We start from the raw sequence: 26639 nt of genomic DNA, 5'->3' as shown, positions 1-26639 counted from the left end.
TGTATCCTTAGCAGATTTGGCCTTCAAACCCCTCAGTCCAAACATTAGTGTAAAGCTGTAGCCTTCTGGATTGCTTTCAGCTAGAATAAAGAGAAAACTGCAGCCTTGGCGGGGCCAGCGTAGCAATCTCCCGAGACTGGGCTGGTCCCTCAGAGCCCTCCTCCCTCCGTGGCACCTCACGAAGACAGGCAGGGCCTTGTGGTGAATCCCTTACCGTTACTTTTGGGTGAGTAGTAATGCATGACTCAAAAGCACTGGAGAGAGATGACTTTCTGCCAAGTGATACGTCTCAGGGAATCAAACTGGTTTCCCGGGGCTGGTTTTGCAATGAGACAGAATTGAATTGGGAGGCAGAGCTACAAGAAGTCACTTTGGGGATGCACTGAACATGGGTATGTTTTGCTCTGTTGAGGTTCATTCCCCTTCCTCTGTGCCTCAGTATTGTCATCAGGGTGTTTCCTGCACTACCTGTTGTTTTTGTCAGTGTTTTTATCTCTTCCTGCATGCGATGGCGAGGGTGTGGGTATCTGTCACGGCAAATGGCTCATTTTCAGGCACATACAAACAGATTCTGGCTGGAGGTGGCACAGGTCCGACTGCGCAGCCAGTGCCAGGGCAAGAGAAGAGGCTGGTGCTCCTCACTGGTGTGGAGGCAGGCAGTAAGTGTGGGGCTGAATGGCTCTGGGGCCCATGGGTGGTGGGAGAGCTGCAGGATGGCAGAGATGCTGCTTCTGTCTGGTGCTCAGCGAGATGGCAGGTTGGGAGAGCCAAGTCCTCCTGGCTCACGCTGCCCACTGTGCACACAACCCGAAATAAAAGCTCATCTAGCTCAAGCAGGGACTGGATCTGGTCCTTGGCAAATGCCCTTCATGCTCTCCAGTTGAGTCGTGCCACTTCTTCTGCCCCCTTTACAAGGCTGGGGACCGGAGAGTCCTTACAGCAGGGATGGAGTGAGCCTTTCACTCCCTCAGCAAAGCTATTAGCACTAACAAGCCACGTTCCAGTGTGGGCACTCAGGCAGGAGCAGGCAGCAATACCTACACCCTTGTGTGCTCACACACCTTCCCACCGTTCTGGCAGGGCTTTGCAGGAGCGTGGGCCAGGAGGAAGGCTAGAGACCTGCTTCAGCAACCTGGTGGTGTCTCCAAGGCTGATGTGAAACAGGGAGGTGATAGCACCCAGGGGGACGTTCCTGGGCCCCTAGGGTGATAAGAACAGCCAAAACTTCCTTGTCTCCTGGAGAGGCCCTGAGATCACTGAGAACTTCCAGGCTGTGCTTCTCAGAGGGGTGGATACAAAGGTATGTGCTCAATACGCGGCATTGCCTTGCCCTGGACATCTTCCCCCTCCTTAAATCTGGCTGCTGTCACCAGCTCTGCATTTCACCCCCAAATAAGGCTGGCACCCAGGGGCAGATGAGCTGAAGCATGCTTGGATTTTACCCCGTGGGGAGTCTGTGGAGCAAAAGGCACTGTAAAAAGACACAAAGCTTTGGTTTTTTTTTCCTGGGAGGCATTTCCCCAGTGCTACACCTGGTAAAATAACTCAAGCTGCATGGGGTGCGATGGTGCCTTCAGGCAGGCCCTGATGGAGAGGATGAATGTTGGGGCGCAGCCGGGACGTGCATCCGAGCGATGTGCCGGAGAAACCCGGGGGAGCGGCGGGCGGGAGGAAGCACCCTGCAGCAAAAGCCACAGCGGCGAGCATCGAGGGAAGGATGTTCGGGCACATGCAGCTGCCGGGAGATGGGGTTACAAGGCGAAGCTAAACAAAGATCGCTGCGAAAAGGAAACGGATCCCTCCTGCCGAGCGTAAGGTAGGAGCAGAGCGGTAGCTGCTTGACATCATCGGGATGAGCGTTGGATTACAGCAGGCAGGGACTGACTCGGGAGGGGAGAACACGCCCCTCGGCCCCAGAAGTGCAACTTCATTTAGCAGCTCCCAGTACAAGGAAACTGCAAGTCTGAAACTGGCTGCGACTCTCCCGGCTGGCTTGGCTGCTGGCCACACTGGGCAGGGACCCCAGGAGGGGGTAATCCAGCCTCAAGTTCCTCCTCGGCAGCGGGACTGCAGAACTTGGGATTCAAGGAGCAGCAGGAGCCAGGGTGGCCGTAAGTAGGGTTGTGCACGCTGCCATGGGCATGTGGGGCAAGCGACGGGCTGGGACAGTCGGTGGCCGGGAGACCTGTCTGGCAGCTCAGCGAGGGGCTGCTCCCCTGCTGTCCCCACCATGGGAGCTGGAGCTGGGCTACGAAGGGGTGATTCGTTTAGAGATACAGTTAACTTTTACCCAACCGACTGCAAACAGCGAGATTTTTGCTGCCCACAGACCATGGGCTGAAAAACTCAGCTGCATCCCGTTTTTTTCTGCTGTTGGGAAGAAGCCGTTTGTAGGCTGATGGCAGGAAGGTGGCTGCTGCTTCACTTGGAAAATAATGCAGTTCAGTCCTTGCTGCGAAGGGGCAGCAGGGAGAACAGGCTCAGCAGTTTGAAATCACAAAGGACCGTGGATCAGTGACCCCCATGGGGATTTCTGCCCTCATTTCTGACATGTGTCCATTTATTGCGAGTGACTCGCCAGAGGGAATCCCTTACAGCATAGGGGTGGCTCTGCGCTCACATGGGAACGGATGCCAGCCTCTGGACCGGCACCTGGTGTGCCATCTATGCAGGGCTGGGGCGTGAATCCATCCTTAGGGCTGTCAGGAGCTGCAGGGCTGCCCAAGGCTCCCCTTTGAACCGCAAGCGAGGGCTTTGCAGAGCACGGTGGAGGAAGCGGGCTCAGAGACTTGCTGGCATCCAGCTTTCCAAGCAAGTGTTTTAAAAGGCAAAGACTGGGATAAAAAAAGAACTGCTGTGTGGTGGTATTCTCGGGAGGCTTAACAAATTCTTCCACCACAGAGCTGTATGTCTTTCCTCTCTCTGGATTCCCCATAGCAGCTGGTAGCAAGCCGCAGTGGTGAGCTCTCACGTGTGTGTAATGCCTTGGCCCCAAAGGGGTGTTTGGGGAAATGTTTCCCTTTGCTTGGAAGGGGTAAATGGGTCCACAGGACAAGAGCCAAGCGTCGTAGCCGTGAACCCAGAAGCAATGCCCTGGGTGGCTGGGCTGGTGGCACAAACTAGGAGGAGGACACACTGAGGTCAAATGAGCAAGAGGCAGCCACAGTGGGGATGCTGCAGCAGTGCGAGGGCGAGAGGAGACTTGTGGCGCGGGGATGGCTTGACTGGGTGTCAGAGACCATCAGATGGTTGCAGCCCCTCAGGCTCTGGGCTGTTTGCTCACAGCGAGGTCGGTGTATCTGGTTCAGGTCACTGGGGGGCACACTGTGGCTTCTGAGACTCTTGGCTGGAAAGGGCCTCCGTGCTAATGCATGGTTACCCAACTGAGAAATTGTCACGTTTCTGCTCTCATGAGGGATGGTGTTTGGGAAAGAAGGATGCGTGAAGAGATCCTCAATGGCTGAATTCATTCACAGTGCAGATGTAGGTTAAATGGCTGTTTAAAAACACGGATGCACCAGTAATGCTGAATATACCCCAAACACAGAACAGGGCACTGAGTCCTTTAGCTCGAGCTCCACACGGATGTACAAGTCCCCCATGCCACCATTTTCAGGGACACTTTCCAGAAAGGGTGGACTCAGATGCCTCAAAGAGCTGGAGACCATTAAATACAGTACATAGGCTCCTGGTGGAGGCAGCTTGGCCATGGAGAGATGAAAGCCCAAGAACATTCATAGCCATGCATCTTCCAACCACCTGGTGTTTCTGTACTCAGTGGCCAATTCGGAGGAGGTGTACAGGCACACAGTGAGCAGAATGCTGAGTTTTGCTGTTTTCACTTATCCTCTGATGCCAAAGAAAGGTACATCTACTTTTGAGCCCACTCAGGAATAACCACAGGCATACAACCTGGCCCCCCAAAATAACTATGGAAAACCTTTTCCAAGTTGCTAGCATTTCTTTATCTCCCACACTTCAGAGCCGGTTCCTGCAGCATACTGCTGTGCATTAATCCCTCCAGCCTGTCTGGGCAACCAAACACCAGCATTATTCCTTATTTACGGGGGCTATGCACAAAGCAGATGATTTTCCTGGGCTCATACAAGAATCAGGGATGAATCTGCAAGTCCATAAGGAACACCAGAAGCCTCAACCCAGCTTTTTGTTTGCCTTTCTGTGCCACACTGTTCTAGTCTCTCCCATTTTCACTTTCAAAGCCTGGATCCAATTGTTTCTCCACACTCTTAAGGGTTTCCTTAGCGTCAACAAAGCTGTATATATGGACTGATCCAGAAAACTCATTTTTAGAGAGGATGAAAGGGAAAAAAAAACCCCATGCTTCTTGTTGTCTCTAGCCCATGACTAAAAAAGCCAAGCCAAAAGGGATCTGCTCCCAAGGCTTGCCAGCACCAGCCAGTGAGAAGGGAAAGTTCAGCTGTTGCGTGGACTTTGTCCCCAGCTCCTTACGATGGCAGTTAGAGAGGGACGTGGCTCTGCGGCTCAGCTGGCACCTGTAGTGTGAGCCGGAAGAACAGCATTGGACTATGAACCGCCTATTCCCGTTTCAAAACCCTCACTCCCTTCAAGCCTCTGGGCATACGTACTTTAGACCACCCATCTCTGGTTTGCATGGCGAGTCCCCAAACGCTTCCCTTCCAGCACAGCCCCGGAGAGGCTCGGTCCTCTTCACATGGCTCCTCCACATCAGCTTTCACACAGGCACATCGCTGGTCGCAAGCTGCTGCGTCAGGAACTCCCCAGTGAGCACCAAAATGCCAATATTTGTTGATATTTGCGGTGATGTAATAAGCCAAACATATCCCCATCAGAGCGTCATCAACTTTACTGGAATTACTGTTTCCACAAAGTGTAATTAATCTGTGGTGCTCATTGCCATGAGACATCACTGGAACAAAGAGCTCAGAAGGCATTTTAATGGGTATCAGGTAGTTATCTTGGTAACAGAACAATCCTGGGTATGATTAAGACGATATTGCATTTTAAGGATTATAAAACCTCCTGGCTCAGAGTAATCAGTGACATATGAAAAACATTCCACTACAAGTTTTCTTGCACCTCCGAGGCCAAGGATGCCAGCTGCTGCTGGGGACAGGGCCCTAGATAAGGCAGTCTCTCAGTCTGCTCCGGGAGGACTGGGCTCCTCAGCCATGCATCCAGCCTGTTGTTTACCCAGGAGTCAAGAGACACGAGAACGACCTTCTCTCTGCTGCCACCACCTTGCTTGAAACCAGAAAGGATTTCCTCTCTAGAGCAAAAGCAGCACTGTAACAGCTGCTGTATAGAATAATGCTGAATTCTGCCAAAAAGCATCCTGGGGTTTTTTTGGGACATATATTCATTTTGAAGCAATGCCAAGAGCACTGGTTTTATGTGCTTGTTCCTGTTGGGTAACAGCTGATAAACATGGAGGGAACCTGCAGCCCAAACATGTGCATTGTGCTGATGCCCTTGTAATGCATTCCTGGTGGGGTACAGATGTTTAGCTCCCCAATGAACATTCCCACAGGGGTCCCAAAATAATCCGTGGTACCTTGATGGGCTACAGGACTAGATTAGGAAATGTAAAATGTTCTTTAACAAGTTACTCTAGCCCATCCTTAGTCACACGGCACGGACTAATCCAAGTCCCCATGTGGGATATTGCCTGGCCTTTGCGCAGAGGGGCCTTCAGAGTGCTGTGGGACTGGATGAGCCAGAAGAGGATGAGCCTTTGGGGATGGAACAAGGGCTCAACTTCAGATTTGCAGACTCCAGATCCCCAGTCTAGGGCTGTGGGGAGAAACATCTAGCCAGAGCTAGGGCTGCAGGGTTGGAAAGCCAATACGAGGTGCTAAAAAGTTTGTTTCCAAAATCAGCTTTTTGAGACAGAATGACATTTCCCCCCATATCCCATCAGGAACAGGGCGGCTCAGTGATAACGTCTAGTCCAGAGCATCATTGCTCCCATTTGCTTTAAGCCTCTCTTGGCAGACAGCTACATATTTCAAGATATTTTGCAACACATATGAAGTGCCCGAGGTTTAACTGTTTGGGCTGCATAACATGCAAGCCAGAGCGAGGCAGGAAGGCAAAGGAGGAAAATAAAGACTCATGGATTTCCAAAGCTGGCTTTCTTCCTTCCTGCTTTTGTTTGCCTGCTTGGTGCCCCAAAAGGGTGATGCATATTCCCAGAGTTGTGGGAATACTGTTTCTTTTCCGTTCTAGTGTTTCCAGTAAGCATTTCACTGTAAATGGGGTAAACACTAACAAAAGTGTACTGTTAAATCCCTGTGTCTTCATTTGGCTACTGTCATGATCATAATTAGTATTTTCCACTTCTGTAAGCCTGTCATCTGCAGATCTGAAAGTGCTTTACAAATATTTGAAGCATCTAGCGAGGGGAGCAACTATTAATAGCTCCATTTAACAGATGGGCAAACTGACACACAGAAGCAGCAAGTGCCCTGTCCTTGAAGCAGGGCCAGAGCCAGCAAGCAGTCAGCTCCAACAACTAGGGAGTTCTAAAAGTGGGTCAAAAAAATAAAGAGAAAAGCTGTAGATCTGTCCCAGCTTGGAAAATTATGAGGAATAGTTCCAGTCTGAGTGGTACTCAACCCAGATGGGCCAGAGAGGTGAATTGCTGGATGAGCTACTGCTTATATGGTTAAATGGTCCATCTCTTGCTTTCTGTTCTGCTAATATTTGTCCCTGGGACAAAGTGAAAAAAACAGTTCATGATGTTCCAAAAAGTCTGAAAGCTGAAACAGCTGCTAAAATAAGCAACTGTCTTGTTGGCTGGGCTCTGCAGGTCAGGAGATTGCAATGCACCCACAGATGTTAAGGCCACAGAGGAAATGTCTCTGAGTGGGGCTTGGGGACAGCGGGAGAAGGCACAGCTGTACAGATACAGCAAAGAAACCCCAGGAGCAGGAGACAGACCAAGCAGGGTGACTAAAAGTACCCGATCAAACTTCCCCCTTTGCTTCAGAGAAGCCAATGTGGAAGTTTCACTTCTCCAAAGGGCAGTGGAGCTGCAAACTGACGTTCATTTATACTCCAGAGGCAGCCGCCGGGTGCAGATCAGGGGAAGCGAGTTCCTTTGGTTCTCCCCAGCACACGCATGGGAGGTCAACAAAAGGAGAAGCAAAACCAAAGAGAACTTCTTGGTGAAGCGAGGCCCATGGCTGGACTTCCCTTGCTCTCAGACATGACAGGCCAAAGCTGTGTTAGCACAAACCCTTCCAAGAAGGTGCCATATGAACACCACCATCCCACAGCCCTTCCCTTGGTGTCTCCATGCTTGCCGAGCCGGGCTTTGGCTGAGCCTGCCAGGCAGAGCCCTGCCAGACCCGGCATCCCCTTTGCTGTCCTCATCGCAGATAGTGGAAAAAGCAGCTGAGCTTTGTGCTTCCCAACAAAAGCACAGATCACGTTTTCTTATGTTTATTTTCTTTTCCTTCCCAGAAGCTGCTGCCCTGCTGCCTATGAAGCTTGTCTGAAGTCATGTCCAGAAGGAAAGCCAACTAAATCAGGTAGGGATTCACACTATGGACTGATATAGTTTTTATTCACAGGGAGCTATTACATAAACAGAAATGGGGTTTTTTTCCTTCCTGTTTCATAGAGTCATTTGACCTCCCTCTGTATTCTGAATTACTAGATGCTAGAAAGCTGCTAAGAGGAAAAAATTATCAACAATTCTGCTGTAATGACTTTCCTGCTGTATTTTCCATACGTCACAGCCATGTACTTGTCCCAAGCCATGTTGTGTGCAAATCCCACTCACGGGCTGCCCATATGCTTTGCACAGGAATATCATTTGCCTGCACATAACCACACAAGCGAGTGTTGCTCTGCACGTAGAGTCAGCCCAGCAAGACCCAGGGAAGCCCCAAAGCTTAACCTTTTGTGGCACTTGCGTCAGTGGCAGATCTGCCAGCTCACACAGTCCTTTCCGTGGTTTCACTCCCATGGCTCCTGCGCTCAGAGTGTCTCCTCAGTCCTCAGATCATCTTGCTACTTTCTCTTGTTCCTGTGCTGAGATTTCCCTTACTCAGAGCTGCCGCCGCCATATTGTTTGCGGATCTGACAACATGGGATCTCAGGACTCTTTGGTGCACGTAGACATTCCTCCTGCAGATCTCTCAGAGCAGTTCATCTCTTGTGCCCAGCATCTTTCCCATGTGTGCTGGAGACACCCCGTGTCCTACACCCAGGCTGCCTTGCAGTGAACCATATTGGCAATTTATTTCATTGGAAGTTTTCCCTTTTCTGAGACTCTAACTTGCAATGATCACTGAGCATTCCCAGTGTAATGGCACCAGCATGTCTCGAGCACCGCTTCAACTCATGTCCAGATGTCATATCATAGAATCACAGAATTGTTTTGTTTGGAAAGGACCTTCAAGATCATCCAGTCCAACCATCAACCTAACACTACCAAGTCCACTACTAAACCATATCCCTGGTGACTTGTGCAGACAGATTTACCCTGCCTGCAGAAAGGATCAGAAGCTGCTATCACAGATGTGCAAAAATTCTCCATCCATCACAGAAATACTCAGAGAAGGGGATGTGCAGGCCAGCAGAGCTTTCTCTGCCCAGGCAGGAGTCCCAGCAGGGCAGCACAGCCAAAGAGACTACTGATTTCAGGGGGTAACAAGCCATGGAGCCACACAACAAGGCTTAGCTCAGCCACCTCTCACTGCCAGCCTGTTTGTAACTCCTACACATTCCTCTTCTATTGTGTGTAAAGCACCAATAGCACCGTCCCAGCCACCCAGTCCTTCTCACAGCTCCCAAAGACAGATCTTCCCCTGCCCCCATCTTCCCAGGCAAGCTCTGCCCCTGCAGCATGGTGAGAGTTCCGTTGGTGGCTTTCTTCTGTGTAGCAGGGTGGAGGGACAGGGCAGCCAGCTCCAGGGAGCAGAGCTAAGCCTGGTTTTGCTAATCAGCCTCATTCCACACTGACACTCTTAAGAGCTGCCCTGGTTATTTTTAGGCACCGCTGGGAGCTGCCAGGGCTCTTGCACCTCAGGAGGTTTCACGGCTTCTCGCTAAGCCCCTCACGCCACACCGAGTCAGAAGGACTCTTTGGATGCTGGATGTGAGTTCCTATGGCATCGTACAAGCCTGAACAAGGAACAGCCAAGGCAGGTGGCTCTCAGCTTCACGCATCCTATGCTAAGCAGGGCCTCCTCAACTCCTCAAAACTGCCTAGTTACAGCCTGCACAACACCGCTTCCAAACTAAGCTCTCCTTCCAGCCATACAAGCATTGCAGCTCAACTCCTCAGATCACAAAAAAAAGCTGAACAAAATTGCTCTTTTTCCTGCTAGGCATAAAAATAAAGACCCATCCTTGCTTACCTCTGTCCTTGTCAAAAGGTCTTCCTCCACCCCGAAACAGAGCTATCCCATCAAGACCTGCTGTTGTTTCACCTTCCTTTTATACATGACAAGGGCAGCTGTGCTAGAAAACAGCCCCAGGTGCAGCTCCTCTGCACTTATTTGACTTCTCCTCACCCAGGGAAGCCTGCAAGGTGTTGGGGAGGTTGTGCTGGGGGTGAGCATCCCTGGGCCAGGAATTCAAGCAGGGTTTGAGTAGGTGATGTTCACTCAGAGGTCAGTGCTGTGGTGTGATCAGAAGAGCTGTGAGACCACTGGGGAGTTTCCAGCCTTTGAGGTGAAATCCAGCAGGGACATTTCTTCCTGAGTGATTTGGGGGAAGGCAGGGAACCCAAGTGTGAAGGGGATCCCCATTGCAAAGGGCCCAGGCATGATGGGGTGCCTGCACATCACCAGCAGGGACAATACACGAGTCTTCCTGGAACTTGTCTGCAACAGCAGGTGTGAGTTTTTGCAGCAGAAGCATTTAAAGTGACTGGTCTGTGGTTTGTCTGCTTTGCAAGTTCAGGCATCAACGGATCTTCCACACAGTCGCTGGTTTTGTTTGTGTAAAAATATATTGACACATAAAGGCAGCTAAGTAAGAAGTTGGGAGAAAATGAAAATAATGGAGAAGGGACTTGTAGGCTCATACTCCTTACAGCTTTGAAAGGGTCTCTGCAAGGGACAGAGAGACCCGTGGGTGCTGGCTCACAAGGTGACGGGTGCTCATGGCTGTGCTAGGTGAACACGAGGGCTTTGGCTTGCTGCTCTTTGCTGGGCAGAAGTCAGGGAGTTGTGTTCACACAGTGCAAGCCTAGCTTGAGGGGGTGAAAAATGGGGGGGAGAAAGGTGCCAGCCTGCCATGTCCTAAGGCCTGCCAGGGCTGAGCGTGCCTCATCCCGCTCTGCCGCCCCGTCCCTCGGAGGGATGTGCATCTTTCGGAGGTGGGGGCGAACCAGAGTGCCCTGATTTATTAGCACCTTGAAGCTGTGGGATGTGAAAAACAAGCTTGACCTGGGAACAAAACAAAAATACAACTGCTGTCACGGCAACTGTCTCCAGATGCATGAAGAGACCAATTATTTCCATTAATCAATTTAGTGAGAAGCTGCAGAAGAGGCATAAGCTGCAGCTGAGGCTCGGTGCTGAGGGGAGGGAGGAGCAGAGAGCTCCATCAAACCCCGGTTGCCAAGGCAAACCGTGATTCCTCTCGTGGCAGAGGATTTTTGGAGCAGCACCCATGGCCCATGGGGACTAGCAGAGGGGTGCTGCCCGCTCCTGGCACGGGGACGCAGGCTGGCAGCGCTGCGTGGCCAGAGCTGGGCACTGGGCTGCCCTCCTGGCAGGCAGATGGACGGATGGACAGGCAGCTCCTTCCCTCCATCGCCCACACATCCTGACCCTAACAAGATGCTGGTGGGGCTGAGCAATCCCCTCCCACCTCCCCCAGCCTTCCCCTCTCCCCTGGGGACCGCAGCAGTGCGCGTAAGGACTCCTGCCCCGATGCCAAGGGTCAGCTCTGATTTTGAAATCCGGCTGGAGCATCTCTTACGTCAGCTGGGAGCCAGGCAGTGGCCGGAAGGATGTGGGGCAGCAGAGGGTACCTTGGGACAGCAGACACACTGCAATGGGGGTCCCTGGGGACTGCTGAAGGCCAGGAGGGAGGGGAGGGAGGTTGGGGAGCTTAGTAGATCTACATGCAATGTCTGTGAAGTCGTAGAGGAGTCAAGCCTAATCTTAAACCTGGGGCTAAGCAATTAGTTACCAGTTCTACAGGCATTACATGATCTTTTCACTGTAAAACCAAGCCAGAGCAAAAGAAGGGATCTGTTTGTGGACACCGAGCCTCAGTCCCCCTGTGGTATCGGCTCTCCTCCTACATGAATTATAATTTTCCACTAAGTCCTAGAGAAGCCTAGATGCTCTGTTCCTCCAAAACCACTGCAGCGGCTGGAGAAGCTGTGATGTCTGCGCTGGCTGAATTCATGGTATTTAGCGTAAGAGTTTAGGTGCAGAGTTATTAAGAGGAATCCCACAGCAAAAGCCTTCCAAAAATACCAATGCGCCATGCCCAACCTTGACATCTCTTCAGCACTGAAATGTGGTGAGGCTTTCCCATGCAATTCTTGCCTGGAAAGAAGCTGCTCAGCACATGAGATGGACACACGTACCCTGGCAGGAGACCAGGCTGCTGCCCTGGTCCTGCCTGTTTTCTTACCCAGCCAGGAAACTCGGGGCTCAGCAGTTTGGAGCACATCAATTGTGGCAAATAAGACCCACCACCACCACATTTTGGAGTACATAGACCCAGCAGGGAAGCAGGGAAGCTTTGTGCCTGGTACAGACCCTGTCACCAGCCTTGTTGCATATGTAGGTGCTACCAGACCGGGCTTCAGGTCAGCTTCTGGCCATGAATCTAAGCTCTAGTGCGTGGGGGTCATGAGCCACAGCAAGGCCTTGAAGGCACAAGCACAGGCCTAAAAATACACTCTAACCCCAATAACACCATTACAGACCCCTCCTTCTTTGATGTGCAGCCCCTCCCACATGTTCCCAGACAAGAGCCAGTGGAAAATTTGCTGAAATTCCAGCTGGAAGTTGTCACAGTTGGTGGAAACCCCCTGACCTCAAGTGCTGGCTTCAGCCCTACGGCATTTTTTTTTCCCTCCTCGCTGGATGCGACTCTCCCAGCAGGAAACCTCACAGCAGCCCCACAGGGAGCACAGAGATCCCGATGCTCCCGCCGTCTCTGTGCTCTACCAGGCCCCCCTCGGCAGTAAACCACCTTACACTGTAAATATTTTAAAAGCCCAGCAGGGCTGTTGAGTATGTTTTGCTGTTGTTATGGATCCGGCCCCAGCAGGAGAGGTCTAATAATAGTCACTGTACCCTGGAATGAAAGGGCAAGGGGCACTGCACGACATGCAGAGCTTGGAGGCGACCGTACAACTTCATGTCCTGGTCCCTGAGGGCTGGCAATGAAGGGGTGCAACGCATGAGCAGAATAAAGGGCTGCATCCCTGTTCCCCTGCAGAACTTTGACATTTCACCCCAGAAACACAGCAAGGTTTAGCTTGGCTTCATGGCTTTATGATTCCAGAAGTCTGAGGGCCAAAACAGAGCCTTAGATCCTCTGGTGTGACACCAAGCATGCAGGAGAGCATGTCCCTGGCCGGGCTGTGGGAGTGGGGAGCCATCTCCAACCAGAACCCGCAGCTGTTGGTCCCAGCTGCCGCTGGCAAGGGGCTGGCGTGGGGCCACAGCTGGGCAGCAGCACCCCAGGACATGAGTCTGCTGGGGCTCCTGCCCCCGGGGACCTCGGTGTCCTAGGACCTGCCCTCGGGGGCTGCCTGCTGGGGCCGCAGAGGGGGCCGCAGAGGGGGCCGCAAAGGGGGCCGAGGCGCAGGGCTCCCCTCCTTGGGTGCCCCAGGGGACAGCGCTGCAGGCTGAGCAACGGCTCCTGCTTGCCCCCGAGGAACAGGGAGGTCTCTAAAGGAAAGCAGGGTGGGATCAGGTGATGGTTCGGGCCTAGTTAAGCAGGGAAATCCATTGCTGTGCTTAACCTTTGAACCTCCTTCCTTCCAGCAGCCCAGGCGTGCTGCGCGGGCTGCCCCAAGGGCAAGGATGTCTAAGGAGGAGACTAAGCTGCCTTATGCCCAAGAGTATCACGGATGCCATGCAGAGATGAGCGTGACTTTCTCTGACCTAAAGGCCCTCTGCGCTCGCCTCAAAGGTGGGTTAGGTGGAGAGAGAAACACTGAGGAAGGCAAGAGGTAAGGGAGCAGTGTTAAAGAAAATTGGCAGAGTCCGGGTCTCTAGGTTTGCTGGTTTTATTAAACAACTCAGAGTTGGACCACCACCGCAGTGAATGGTACCTGACTCAAATTCACTATCGGTTTATATAGAAACTAATAATCAATTACATCATAAACATTTCATAAGCTTCTGTTAATAATCCACTAACTATTTCAATTCCTCTTTTTTCCTTTGTCAAGAGTCCACAGAAGTCCATTCTTTTCCATTGGTCAGCTGATCTTTATGTTCTGGTTCCGCTCCGACTCCGGTCGACACCCCGTCCTCAATGTTCTTGCTGTGATCGGTGTCCTTAATGTTCTTGCCGTGATCAGCGTCCCGTCCTGATCCAGGTTGACCAGAGTCCGGTTCCTACCGCCAGTGTCTCCTAAACATTCAACCTTAAAAACAACTAAAGTTATATTTAAAACCTTATCTATACTAATTTTTATTTCTAAGTGTCCTATATTTCTTTTAAGGTAAAGAAAAGGTTAACCATACATCCCCTTTACTAAAATCATCAGAAGGTAATACTTCTAGGCCTACTCCTGCTTAGCTACTCATTAAGCTTTGATTGATGATTTGTTCAGTCCTAGGTCAGGATTACACAAGGAGCTTTGAGAACAATATTCATGGATTGTGAAAGCCCACCTGTGTTTATTCAGATAGACTTATATTAATTATTCTGTTCTTCATTCTATTTCACCCTTATTGATCCTTGTCTCCCTAACTCATAAGAACTTTTACATTAATTATGTGAAAATTTCTATAACAAGCAGAAAGGAGGAGCGACACAGGCAGCGGAAGGGAAGCAGGCCGGGTTCAGCACAGCTGATAGCCAGCATCAATGCAGAGTCCAGAAATAGCCCTTCCTAGCCATAAAAAGCTTACAGTTTAACCTAGGCAAGGGACAGATACAATATCGTGCGAAGGGTTTCCTTGACACTGGAGTCCAGGGCTGGGTGTAGCTGTAAGGCCCATGCGATCCCTCGGAGTCAGACCCCGTCCGCCGGCTCGTTCGCAGGGCTTGTGTTTGCTCTGCAGGCGCACGGCCCGGTGCTGAGTTTAACCTGCCCGTGGCATTTCCAGGTCATTTGTCTGCCACTCTCATATTATTTGCAGTAACTGTTTGCTCATAGTACCTGGGATCTGCACTATGGAGAAGCAGGCAAGGGGGGAATGGGAATTAAATGCTGGCTTGTCAGTGGGACCAAGAGGAGCACTGAGCTGACCCAAAAGAAATGCCCTGGTTTCTCCTATCTAAAGGCAGAAGAAACATTTAACCTTTTAATTTCTTAGCATCCACTCTCTAAATGGGTAAAGTTCAGCCGAGCTGCATATAGGGCCGTGTAGGGGCCTGGACCGTGGGAAAGTTATAGAGAGAACATACCAGTACACTGTTATGTAACAGCATGAGATAGCAAGAAAGCATAGGGATGTGGCTTGCTTAAGTTTATAGTAAGTATCCAATTAGAACAGTAGAGGTGGCACGCAGCCAGATTATGGACAATACTTGTAGCCAATAGCTTAGTGTGTAACCGTTACATAAGAGAGTATGTAGGTTATAAAAGTGTGTGTTAACCAAAATAAAGAGGCTACTAGAGCACCATATTGGTGTGCTGTAGTTCCTTCCTTGCGCGGACCCCAACAGGGCCGGTTTAGCTGCAGCCCCCCAGAGCAGAGACAGCTGCCCCGTCAGCTGCTGTGTGACTTCCCCGGAAAACCCTGGCGAGCCCAGCTGTGGTCCGATGGCAAAACCCACTCCAGAAGCCAAGCCCATGCCAGGAAAGCCAAGACTGTTACAGCTCCAGATTGTTTAGTCCTCACAAGACACTACAGAAAAATAAGTTCAGGCCAAGTGTCAGGTTTGGCAGAGCCAGGTTATTTCAGGGGGGCACGGGAGCAGAGGCAGCTCTGGGGACACATCTGGTGTCTGTGGCAACTTGCGAGGGGCTTCTTCACTTGTGGCCAGCTGCCCTGGGACAGGCAGCACTGTGTCCCCATGGTGGGGGGGACACAGCCTTTCTTGAAGCAGCACAAAAAGCTTTTGAGGAGTGTGTGACAGGCAGCAGGTCCCAGCGCCATGGCCTTTGTCACCATGCCACATATCCCCTGCCCCGTCCCCGTGGGCTGGCATGCTGTGCCGAGGGTGCAGGGACCGTTTCTGTTCCTGCCAGCAGCAAGGAGGGACAGGAGGCAGGCAATGACCCTCTGGGGACAAGTTGAATCATCTCTCTGAAGTGCCCTGGAAACCCTTGTGCTGTGTATTTGTGTGCTGCAGGCTTATTCCTGCAACGCCTGGCAGGAGCTGGCACATCGTGCCCTTCGGCTGGCCCATGGGAGTATGAAAAACTGAAGGTGGGGAGCTGGTGGGTGATGCACCCCCCTTTGTACCTCCCTGCCACCACTAAATGACTGTCCACGGTGACGCAGTTTCAGGTTGAACTACGTGGGCAAGAGGGAAAGTAGTTGCTTTCATGTCCCTGGCAGATGTTAAAAGATGTTTCCACTGACTAAAAATCCACTGAACTGTTTTGCACCTGCCTGGAAATGATCTTTGAAAAATCAGGTTTTTCTATGCAGACTTGAGGTGACCGCTCCCATCACCTCCTCGGTCCAAGAGCTTCCCAGAGGCAGAGAGGCTATAGTGTCTCTGCCAGCGGGGAGGGATCTGCCTGCAAGGCTTTTGAGAGCCGCTCGCCTTGAAAATCCTGAAGGAACTGCACTAATTCAAAAGCTTTTCCTCATAAATCCACCCTCTTTGCATGGAGAGCTGAAGGCAGGAACCTTCCCAGGCACAGAAAATAAATAAATCACACACGCCATCTCCCGGCTGCCGAGCTGGGGCCCAAACCTGCCCTGAGCAGGACCTGCTTCTCTACACTTAGTTCCTTCCCCTGTTTTTTATCAAGATCCCATCCTTTTCCCATGGGATGGGGCATTTAGTCACTTGGCACAGCGCTGCCGCAGCTGAGCACATCGACCCTTGGCAGCTACATCAAGGGACACTGGGAAAGTGCTGCGTCCTGGGGGCCGGCTGGCTCCTGCTTCCCAGATTGTGGAGTCCATCCTGCCAACCAAGTGGTCCAGCCCCTGGTGCAAGGGCAGGATTCCTGAGCATATCGGCTCTGGATTGGCCTCGCTGATGTGGAGATGGAGCCAGGCTTCTGTGGACTGCTCTTAGGGAAGCCTCCCAAGTCCATGTGACATCTGGCTGGCAGCTACAGAAGGTCAGCAGCCTCTGGCTCCGATGAGCTGTGAGTAGGACTTGTCCAGGAGTGATGGATGCTCAGCCTGTCCTAGGGAAAAGGCGCTTTGCTGCACCCAGGATGGGTGCCTCGGCCCGGGAAGGGCAAGCCTGGAAAGCAAGGAGGGAAGATGAGGAAAAGAAACAGGTGGGATCTCGTCCTGCGGCGAAGGATGCAGCTTTGCCTGGGGCTCATTTAACAGGGGCTAGATGGACGCCAAGCCGTGGGAGGAGGTGGGTGCTTGCACGGATTTGCTGGATTTGGAGAAGCAGGTTCTCCTCGGAGGTGTGGGTGGGCCAAGCCCCATGTCCCACCAGTGAGCCAGTGCCAGCGCTCCCTGAGCCGGCATCAGCACCAAGCGAGGGGTCCCTGGGGCTACCAAAACGTACTGGGTTTATGCAGGTTTGAGGTTACTGCACCCTGCTCAGTCTCAGGAACGGGGAGAATTTAACCTCTTTTATCCTGGCTATTGCATCTTTGCCAGCATCTTCTTTCTCCTGCCATAACATTGGAGATTACAGAGTTAGGAGTGTGATTCCTGCCCAGGCTGGTGGCCTGCCAGCAGATTTCCCTGGTAGGAAGATGAATATTAAGCAGGATTTGTACAGCAGCTAAACAAATTTCTCAGTGGCACATTAACCCCAAGACACAAAAGCGAGTGAATGACAAGGAGTTGGAGTTGGTTTTTTTTTCATTAGACATCAGCATTTCTAATCAGGACCTCCTTCAAGTATTGACATCAGCAGGGCTAAAGGTGTTTTTTACAGTGAGCAGAATCACAGATAAGACAACGATTAATCTCTAACTTCCACGCAGAAAAAGAAACAAAGTGCCAAACTGAGTGAACAGGAGCAGGAACCAAGAGCACCAGGTTTCCAGCGCAGAGGCAGCACACGCTCGCTAGCTCTGTGCCCAGATGCCTGCGATACATTCCCGGAGCTGCTGAGCTCCCCAGACTCTGCGTGCTGTACAAATGCTGGCAAGTTAAACTCTCAGCTAAAGTGAAAAACCAACAACTTAAGCACTCGTCAGGCTGAACCAGGAGCTGGCTCGCAGCGCAGCTCATGGGTGACGAGCGGCAGCTCCGAGCCTTTCTTCACGCTCTGCGCTTGGCACGGACACAAGCCTGGAGCAACGGGATCCAACCACCTCACAGAAGGGCTGATTTTCACGTGTTAAAGTGCTTGTCTCACAGCAGCCCAGCCCAGCACTATTTCAGTGACATCCGACAGCTGGTGGAGGCCAGGACTGCTGCAAAGCCCCGTACCTGTAAAATACTCCCCTGCTCCCTGAGCTTTCCAGCGGGTATCCATTGGAGACTGATCATTTCCTAGTACAAATTCAGGATGGATCAGCACCCCACCCCCTCGGTGCAGGGAGCCAAATTTGGCCTCCATTCAAAGTTCCCGTGACATTTTGAGTACGAAGAAGGGCTTTTTCTGTAGGAAACAGCTGCTGCAAGCGACCTTACAGCTCCTAAAGGAGAAGGCCAGAAATTCAAAAGTAGAGACAAATGTCTTCTCTGCCTTGCTTAGCAAGGGGAAGGCAGAACAAGGGCCAGTAAGGCAGCTGGGACAGATCCTTCCTGCCTACCTGCCCTCAGCTGGCATGGCAGGTCACCCGGCACCGTGTGTCACCCGGCACTGTGGGTCGCCTGGCACCGTGGGTTACCCAGCACCGTGGGTCACCTAGCACGGCAGGTCACCCGGCACTGCTGCGTCACCCGGCACCGTGGGTTACCCGGCACTGTGGGTTACCCGGCACCGTGGGTCACCTGGCACGGTGGGTCGCCCAACATGGTGGTTCACCCAACACGGTGGGTCACCCGGCACACCGCTCCACGTGACGGGGCTGATATCTGAGATTGCAGTAGCTCCTGTTAGAGGAACCAGAGCAGAGTTACAGGGACTATTTTTTCATGCTGTAATTTAACTCCACAGAGTAACCTAACCTGGAGGGAGCCATGACTCGAGGCTTGCTGAGCATCCTTGACCTCACAGCTGTGTTTTCTCCGCAGCACTTCGCAGACATATAGAGATGCAATGGAGGTAGAGTCCAGCACGTACACCGACTTTATTTCCTGCGATCGAGCTGGTCGGAGGAACGCTGTCCACGACATCCAACAGGATGCAACCACCATCAGCATGCGCAAGCTGACCGAGGACCTAGGTGACCTTGCTGTCAAAGGAGCAGGTGAGCTGCCGCAGACAGTGGTAAGCCCAGCTCCTGGCAGCTGGGCTGGAAGGGCAAGGCTCGAAATGGCAGTGCAGGTAACCAGTGCTGTCGGTGGGAGCATCACACAGATGCTCAGGAGGAACATCCCGTTCCTCGCTGCAGTCAGTGCCTTCACGCTCGGTGGGTACTCAGCTAGTGGGAGACTCCCTGGGCTGGGGGTGCTCTTGCAACCAAAGGGATGGTCTCAGGGTCCCTGGCACATGAGCCCTGCACGCTCCAGCCAAGGCCCTTTGCTCAGCTGGTTTGTAGAGGCACTGGTGCTCAAACGGGATACGGACTGACCAACAGCCTTCCCAGGGCAAATTACACACCAGATATATCTTAGGCTTTATAAAAGTCAAGTGTGGGATGGGTTGTAGTTTGCTTTTCTTTGCTGTTTTTTTACATTTTTTGTTTAAAAATCAGCCTTCAAATACTTCCACAGTATTTTAAGTGACAACAGAAATAATTTTAAACACTACCAGCCATCTCCAAATCTTCCCCCGTAGCCCAAACATGGCAGCAGCATCACCCTGCTCCCTACATACCAACCAGCTGACTACAACCAGCATAAATCCTCCATTCAGAGCCCAAGCAAACCAGCCGCTCTGACTGCACTAATAACCCACAAACCATACGGCACCACTGCAGGGGATAAACTCATTTTTTGCCCTTTCTCTTTTACTCCTCCAACCTACAATCTGTAACCATAAAAAATACTCGAAAACACATTACCCCAACATGTCCATACTAGCCCATGTCCATCCACCCATCCATAATAAGCACAAATTAGAGCTCTTTCAACAAAGCAATTCAGGTAGCTGCCAGGCTGTGGGGCAGACATTCCTGGAGTGCTCGTGAGTCACAGGTCAGACAAGGAGAGCTCATCCCTGCCCCGAGGTTCCCTCCCAGCATCACCAGGTATGTTGAGAAGTGTTTGTACTCCAGGAAAGTGAAGGGAGAACCCAACACTCTTAAGCCAAATATCTGGCCACAGGATGGTAGGGATAGGTCTTCAGGTGGCAATATCTGAATAAAATCAGCTGTAGAAATTACTGATTGCTTGTGCCCTCAGAAGAGTGTAACCATGCTTTCTTCCCAATCCTCCCTTCTGCAGAAAGCCAAAGAGATGCCACTTCTTCTGAGAATGACCCCGGAGCAAGACCAAAGGGGCAAGAAGACAGCCCCTCCCCATGACAGTGCACAGGGGGTGGGATGGGCGGGAGGAGGGCCTTGCTGTGAACGTTAAACAAGAATTAAACAAGATCTGTGGCTAAAAGCTAGCCTGTAACAGCAAGTTGGCTGTCAAATGCAATCATTTTTGTTTAGAGAGCCGCAAGATGCTGTGCAAGGACAGGCACCTCCAATAGGCTTCTGCTCCCATCCCTAACGATGTAGAGCAACACTGCCGTGGTTGTAGTGATATGAGCCATTCTCAAGATGCCTTAGCTGCAATTTTCCCTCCAGGGGAAAAAACGATGTCAGTAATAATAGACAGATCAGACTTTCCTGTCCAAGGTACCTTCCTCCTTTGCAAATTTAGACTATTATTTATTCTGTTTCCATAGATTAGAAATTTAGATTATTGATTTTTCTAAGCCTCACTCTCATCTTAGACTTGACCTGGCCTCTGGACTGTCCATGTGGCCCCTGGTCAGGGTGGGCAGTGGGGAAGGGACCCAGCCAGCCCCGCTGCCCTCATGCCAAGCACCACTCACCTGTGCTGCTGCCGCTTTGCATCAGGAAAGGACCAAAGCACAGCTCTGTGTGGACGAGCTCCACCTACAGCCGCAGCAGCACCAGCCACAGGCATGTTTTTTTCTTTGGGTTTTAGCATTTTAAGATATTGTTAAGGGGAGGGGAGAAACATTTTGCTGGTTTGACTGTTGAAATTCAGGCTTAACTTTGCAAACTGTTAGCTGAGATGATCTCTGGTAGGATCTCACACCGTTCTGTCTTTTAGGAGACATGTCTTCTGTTAATGATGGTTTGATAAAACTATATAAGCTGTTGGAATAAATACACAGCCTTCAAGTACTGAAGGTGTTTTTTTTCTGCCTCGATGTCTCTTCTTCCTCTGTGTTGCCTTGTAGCTGTTTGAGGTGCAGGGCGGCTACACCAGCTTCCCCTAATAGGGGGACGCAGAGCTGTGTTACAAGAAAGTCCCTTCCGTCCGGGTCTGTGAAACTCCATGGGTTTGCAGCACCCAGGCGGAAGCAGATGTCAAAAGCTGAGCATGAAAAACGCTAAAAGTCTGCCCCAACTTTCCCAGGTTTGCTGCCAGGCAGCGCCGGCAGCCCAGGCAGAGCTGAACCCCCCGGAGCTGCGGGAGGCAGCTACAGCCTGGCTGGGATCAACGGCCGGGGCAGGGACAAGGCCGAGCTGGCCTGAGAAATACTCTCCGCTGGTGACACAGGGACAGGCATTGGCCTGACAGCCTAGGGAAGAACTGTACGTTAGTTTGAGATTGATCAGAGAAAACAGTACCATAAATAAGCAGAGAAGCGGCTGCCAGACAGAGGGACAACTGTCTGTGAGCCTCTGGGAAGCGATGGCCACGGGGCCAGGACCGAGATGTCCAGGGCTCCGGCCCCCCACAGGAAACGAGGATTTGGCAGCCAGGTAGCGGCTGATCTGCTGCTTTGGCAGCTGCAAACCAGCTCGGCTCCTGGAGCTTCCTGGATACTATTGCAGCTCTGTGCCCGGACAGCGGCCAAGAGCCTGCTCCCGTTTCCCCGCGCTTGGAGGCAAATCAGCAGGTAGCTCCTGGGCTTGGCTGACCACACAGTTGGGTCTTTGAGCCCCATTTCCAGCTCTCCTCACTGCCACTGAACAGTATTTTTGGCTCACGCTGACACACACAAAGAAAGCCAAAAGGCAACGCAGAAGGACTGCGCACCGCGCAAGACCTCCAGCAGTCAAACGTGGGCTAATCTTAGGTCTCCCAGGTCAGAAAATATCTGTTCCAGAATTATATTTAGGCAGGTGATTAGGGACCCGTTAGCCAGCTACCCTCAGAGGACAGGCGACAGGCATCAGGTTCCCCCTGCAAGCAAAACAGCCGGGTCAGCTGCTGTCACCGATTGTGCTGAAAGACCAAGGGCACTGGCTTAATCCAGCCACATCCCAACTTGCAAAGCTGCTGAGCACACGGATGCTCCCAGCCCTTCATTTCAGTTGAGCACAGGGGATACCGGACCTCCCGAAACTCTAACCGAGCACTAACTGATCAGAAAGTCCTTCAGCAAACACTCCCCTGCCTGAGCCGACAGCGCAGCCCAACAGCCAGGCAACATCACTTCTGGGCCTTAGCATCAACCGACTGTGCAAAACTCAGGAGATGGGAGGGGGGGAATATCGTAAACTATTTTTGATACGTGCTTGAAAAAGTGAGAGTACACAGTGATGGTGCTGCCGCTTCCAGAGGTGAGATACGTGTCCCTCTGATTACCGAAGGGAAACGCACACATGAGGTTGGAACAACCTGTATCCACAAATCCAACTCACCCGTCTAGCAGGGGTACCTGGGTCCCTTCCCTCGGGCTCGCCCTGCGTTAACGTTCAAAGTGCTCTGACCTGGCAACAGGAGAAGGCAGGAATCGGGCTGCCAAAGCCCCCATCACACCTACCGCTTGACCCTCGTGCTCTAGCAGGGCTACAACGGCTCACGTTTGTGGACCACGGTTCCTAACAGACTCCCTTGAACAGAAAGGCAAGAGGATTTATCTTTTAATATAAATTTGTTATTTTATTAAAGAGGATTAACAATCAACTGTCCAGAATCCAAACAAGCAACTCTTCTTCAGAAACAATTTTTGCAGAAAAATTACCCAAAAAAGCCTGGTTCTTACAATGATGTTTTATCATTTGCTTTATAAAAGTAAGAAATTCACACTCTCATACCCACCTATCTAGCTATATATATAGAGAGGCGTATATATGCACCATGTATTTCAGAGATGAGTTTTTTTTACTCAGAAGACAAATACGGAAGCCCAGAAAGAATGGAAATAATCCCAGCACGCAGTCGCTGCTGGCTGAGACTGGACCAGTCTCACACGCTGTCCGTGGTAATGGTAACCACGGCCCCTTGGCAAAGGCACCTTTTTGGTACAGTATCTTTGGAGTAAGTATCTTGGCAGACACCTGGGATGCTAAAGCACATCACACATGTAAGAAAACGATGGTCTCCTCTCTGGATGCATGGCTCTGTTGCATATTAAGTAAAAATGCTATAATGCACCAAAAATCACTGAATTTTGGTGAATATTTCTGGATAAATTCTCCATCAAATGGAAGATCTGACTTCTAGCCAGTGTTGTGGTTGAATGCGAGAAGTAATTCAGATGTGACCCGAGTCAACATGTGACATTGGGCCCTCACTTATTAATGTACTTTTTCAGTTTTATAGTGCCTAAAGATTATGTCATATCGGGAAGAGGGCAGAATGGTTAAAACAGGCAATCGATCCTGATTTTTCCCAAATCCTAAACAAAGATAGAGGAAGAGCAAACTGCAGCTCACAGGAATTCTCCAGGATGAGTACAGAAGTGGGAAAAGTCCCAGAAGGCAGATTTTGGCCCAAAATGGTAAAAAGATGTTCCAACTTCCTATGCATGTGTGAGCAGGGGCATGGCCAGCTGTGAGCACAGCTGGAGCCTGAGCCCAAGGCGCCCACTTCTGCAGCAGTGACATTGGGAGGCCTTATCCAAGAAAGGATGCCAAAAAAAAAAAGTTGTTTTTTCAATGCCCTTCAGACCTGTGCACAGACAAGAGCACCAGCTTCCAGCTTGTTCCTGTTCCAGTCTTGTTAGTACAGGACTAACCCTGGGGAAATATAGCTGTGGCCAAACCCTCGTACCCACACGGAGGGGAATAAAGCCTCTGTCTCTGAAGTGCCCGTCAGCACTAACACACCTTTTTCCTAGAAACGTGAAGATTAACCCAGGCCACAGTCACAGTTAAAGGTGGTTATTTCCGCGCTGCAGACAAGGGCTAGGGGGATCCGTGGGGCAGGACAGATAAAGCGGGGTAAGAGAGGGGGAAAAAAAAATATCAGGGGAGGTTCTTTTGTTCTCATTTTTTTGTTCTCATTTGCAGTACAGAAAGACTGGCAGACGGAGAAGGGGGTCAGGCCAGGAGGCAGTTTCAGTCTGCTTACACAACAGCGAGACAGGAAGCTGATATCCATTTGGGAGACAGTTTGTGGGGGTGATAGGTAGGTGTACGTAATTGACAGGCTGATTCTGCTTAGCGCTGTAAGGGTTAACACAGGGGTACCAGTGATAGAGACCGACTCCGGGCACCTTCTCCCGGTGCTCCCACTGGCACAGAGAAGAGCCAAGCGTGCAGGAAGAAGGGCCACTGCTCCATGCTGGCTCGCAGGGACGGGTCACAACGCGTTGGGGACCATCCCATAGGCTTCATACAGTGTGTTGAGCAGCTCCTGCTTTTCCTTCTCAGGTAAGAAGCTGGACTGAGCTGCATTGATGTTCTGGGGAGGCAGAGGGGGAACACAAGGGAGAGATTAAGACTCATCGGACATGAACACGTGGTTGTGCACACCCAAACATCTGGCTCTGAGCAGCAGCAGGCAAGGGAGAGTGTGAAGTTTCCACTCCAAAATTCATTGTGCCCAGCGACAGGACAAGGGGCAATGGGCACAAAATGAAACTTGTAAAGTTCCATCTCAATATGAGGAAAAACTTCTTTACTGTGAGGGTGCCAGAGCCCTGGCACAGGCTGCCCAGGGAGGGGGGGGAGTCTCCTTCTCTGGAGATATTCGAAACCCACCTGGACACGACCCTGTGCAACGTGCTCTGGGTGTCCCTGCTTTGGCGGGGGGTTGGACTGGATGATCTCCAGGGTCCCTTCCAACCCCAACCACTCTGGGATTTCCACAGCCTCAACTTACAGGGCAACTGCTCTGGCCCACCACTAGCAACAGTCCCAAGAGGAATGAGGCAGGCACAAAGCAAAGGTCTTTACGTATTCGGAGTTTCTAGTATATGTACTTTAGACCTGACCCTACACTCCTGGCTCCCCTTTGGACGAGAGCCTCTCCCGGCACAGCGGTGCTGGCAGCCTGATGTGCTGCTGCTGGGACACAGCCTGGCTGTGCAGGGTAACCTGCTGCCCATCTTGTGCAGGGACCTTTCTTCTATTACACACCAACAACCTGGCTTTTGCAAGAGCAGGAGAGGACAGCTGGCAGCAGAACTGCTGTGTGTCCAGGATCCCAGAGCTCTCCTTATTCCTCCTTCCAGACCCAGAGTGAGGTCTGTAGGAGAAAGAGACTCTCATTCCTCCAGCCAGAGCTCAGGACTGACACTCTTGTAAAGTGCATCCTGCACTTCCCCATCCAAGCAAGTATCTCGGGAGACACGTAGGTCAAAGTGCTGAGCATGGCTCTCAACACAAACCAGCAAAGCTTCCCCTGTAACCAGGTAAGTCAAACTCCCAACAGTTATCCTGTCTTTCTGGCTTGGGCGAGTAATTAGAAAACCAAGGATGTAATCAAGACACATAAATGACTGCGTGCCAAAACCAAAGCCAGCAGCCACTTTGCTTCCAGCTCAGTTGTTGCGTATTCATGTTATACGTGCAAAAACTGCAAGTGCTTTTGTGGCTGCTGAGTCTTGCTAATTCCTGCCCTGAAATAACCTACCTGCAATTTCAAATCTGAATAAAAAAAGCCATAGGCACCTTCCATCCTTACTGCTGAGACCTGCTGTGAGGACATCAGCAGACAATTTCCCCTCTAGCCTGTTACCCACAGAGCCCCAAACGGTCAGCCCCAGCAATGCAAGCCCTGCAGAGCACCCCCTGCACAAAGCAGCCCTCGCCTCCTCCTGCTCCCCACACCCCCATCACCCCCCTCCAGCCTCATGCTTACAAGGCCACGGCAGGATTTTCTGATTTCCATTGAAAACTCTGAATTCAAAGGGAAAAAAAAGCAGGTTGTTCTGGGCAGCACCAGGACACCAGCAGAGCATCCAGCCGAGGCCGACTTACCACTCTCTTGAACTCCTCTTCAGTGAAGCCCATGTAGTCCTTCACTATGCTGTAATCCTTGTCAATATTGGAGTTAAAGATGAGGGGGTCATCCGTGTTTATAGAGAAGTTCGCTCGATCCTTCCTAAATCTGTAAGGAAACGGGGTTGAACCGGTGGGTAAAACACTGGACGTGGCACCAGTCATGCATTTCTCAGGGTAAAACGCAGTAAAAGCAAAGACCTCGCGCTGTCCCTGCAGCTGGCATTGCCGGACACAAACACAGGGCTTGGCTTGGCTCACACCGCTCTGCACTGATCTGCTGTGCCGGTGCAGCGAGGAGCAGGGCATCTCTTACCCAGAGCTTCAGCAACCTCAGCTCTCACCCACAAACCAGGGCTGGTGCGCAGCATCTCCTGCCCCACAGCTCAGAGGGGCAGGATTTATCACTTTCTCCTACGTGGTTACACGTGCCTTACCTTTGTAAAGCAATAAAGCAGCTATAATCAACCCAAATCCTGGCTATTTAAGATTGCACATAATTGAGAAGTCTTACTGTGCTACTGGGTGTTTCCCAAAGTCTGGATGACACGCTCCGGTGAGATAACTGGACCAAGGGCAGACCTGTTCAGGGGAGTTAAAACGAAAATCAGGATCAGCCACGCAGATGTGAACCCCAGCTGTGTACGCAGATAGCCAAGCACACTGGTACAGCCAGACACAGGCCTAGAGCTTTGTTTGCAGCTACCCCCCAGCGCTGCTCCGAGGGAGTGGTGCACATCCCAGGACACGGATGCCAAGAGCCCACAGCCCGCGTGACAGTGGCAGGAGCCGGTGGGGTATTTCCCACGGCCCGTCAGCCACCAGCCGTGTGTCGACCGCAGTTAAGAAACCACTGGCATTAAGTATATACATATATATTACATGTGTTAGCTGGATACACCCATTCTGGGGAAAAGCCAAGGAAATCTGCCCATGCACAGCAACTCCCAGGCACTTC

General features: G+C 51.5%; 2 protein-coding genes across 8 annotated transcripts in view; one reads left to right on the top strand and one right to left on the bottom strand.

Annotated features, from left to right (window-relative positions):
* Positions 1 to 1904: 1904 nt before the first annotated feature.
* Positions 1905 to 20709, top strand: PKIG (cAMP-dependent protein kinase inhibitor gamma). 4 transcript variants are annotated; one of them, XM_068419750.1, is made up of 5 exons: positions 1905 to 2111; positions 7468 to 7535; positions 12981 to 13165; positions 18450 to 18625; positions 19764 to 20709. In XM_068419750.1, the coding sequence occupies exons 3-5, from the start codon at positions 13017 to 13019 to the stop codon at positions 19841 to 19843; spliced, it is 405 nt and encodes a 134-aa protein (XP_068275851.1). In that variant the 5' UTR covers positions 1905 to 2111; positions 7468 to 7535; positions 12981 to 13016; the 3' UTR covers positions 19844 to 20709. The 4 variants fall into 4 exon arrangements, with proteins under 4 accessions (XP_068275851.1, XP_068275850.1, XP_068275852.1 ...); XM_068419749.1 differs by having other exon boundaries at positions 12978 to 13165; XM_068419751.1 differs by lacking the exon at positions 12981 to 13165 and having other exon boundaries at positions 1907 to 2111.
* ADA (adenosine deaminase) overlaps positions 13213 to 26639 on the bottom strand; it is a 31179-nt gene continuing 17752 nt past the window's right edge. For 2 of the 4 annotated variants that reach the window (XM_068419745.1, XM_068419747.1), the window contains exons 9-11: positions 26196 to 26263; positions 25661 to 25790; positions 13213 to 13585 (exon numbers count right to left, since the gene is read on the bottom strand). In XM_068419745.1, coding sequence (XP_068275846.1) covers positions 13418 to 13585; positions 25661 to 25790; positions 26196 to 26263 — 366 coding nt within the window. In that variant the 3' untranslated portion in view covers positions 13213 to 13417. Of the gene's footprint in view, positions 13586 to 22251; positions 24141 to 25660; positions 25791 to 26195; positions 26264 to 26639 lie in introns of those variants that run through there. The other 2 variants (XM_068419746.1, XM_068419748.1) reach the window with 2 other exon arrangements.

This window comes from Nyctibius grandis, chromosome 28, assembly GCF_013368605.1.
Source record: "Nyctibius grandis isolate bNycGra1 chromosome 28, bNycGra1.pri, whole genome shotgun sequence".
Lineage (NCBI taxonomy): Eukaryota > Metazoa > Chordata > Aves > Nyctibiiformes > Nyctibiidae > Nyctibius > Nyctibius grandis.
This window is presented reverse-complemented; position numbering and strand designations above follow the sequence as displayed.

What these genes read in the sequence shown, in the direction of transcription:
- PKIG (XM_068419750.1), top strand. Translation starts at nt 13,017, where the DNA reads ATGTCTAAGGAGGAGACTAAGCTGCCTTATGCCCAAGAGTATCACGGA. An exon ending in AACACTGAGGAAGGCAAGAG is followed by an intron (nt 13,166 to 18,449) that starts GTAAGGGAGCAG and finishes TTTTCTCCGCAG; the next exon opens with CACTTCGCAGACATATAGAG. An exon ending in CCTTGCTGTCAAAGGAGCAG is followed by an intron (nt 18,626 to 19,763) that starts GTGAGCTGCCGC and finishes TCCCTTCTGCAG; the next exon opens with AAAGCCAAAGAGATGCCACT.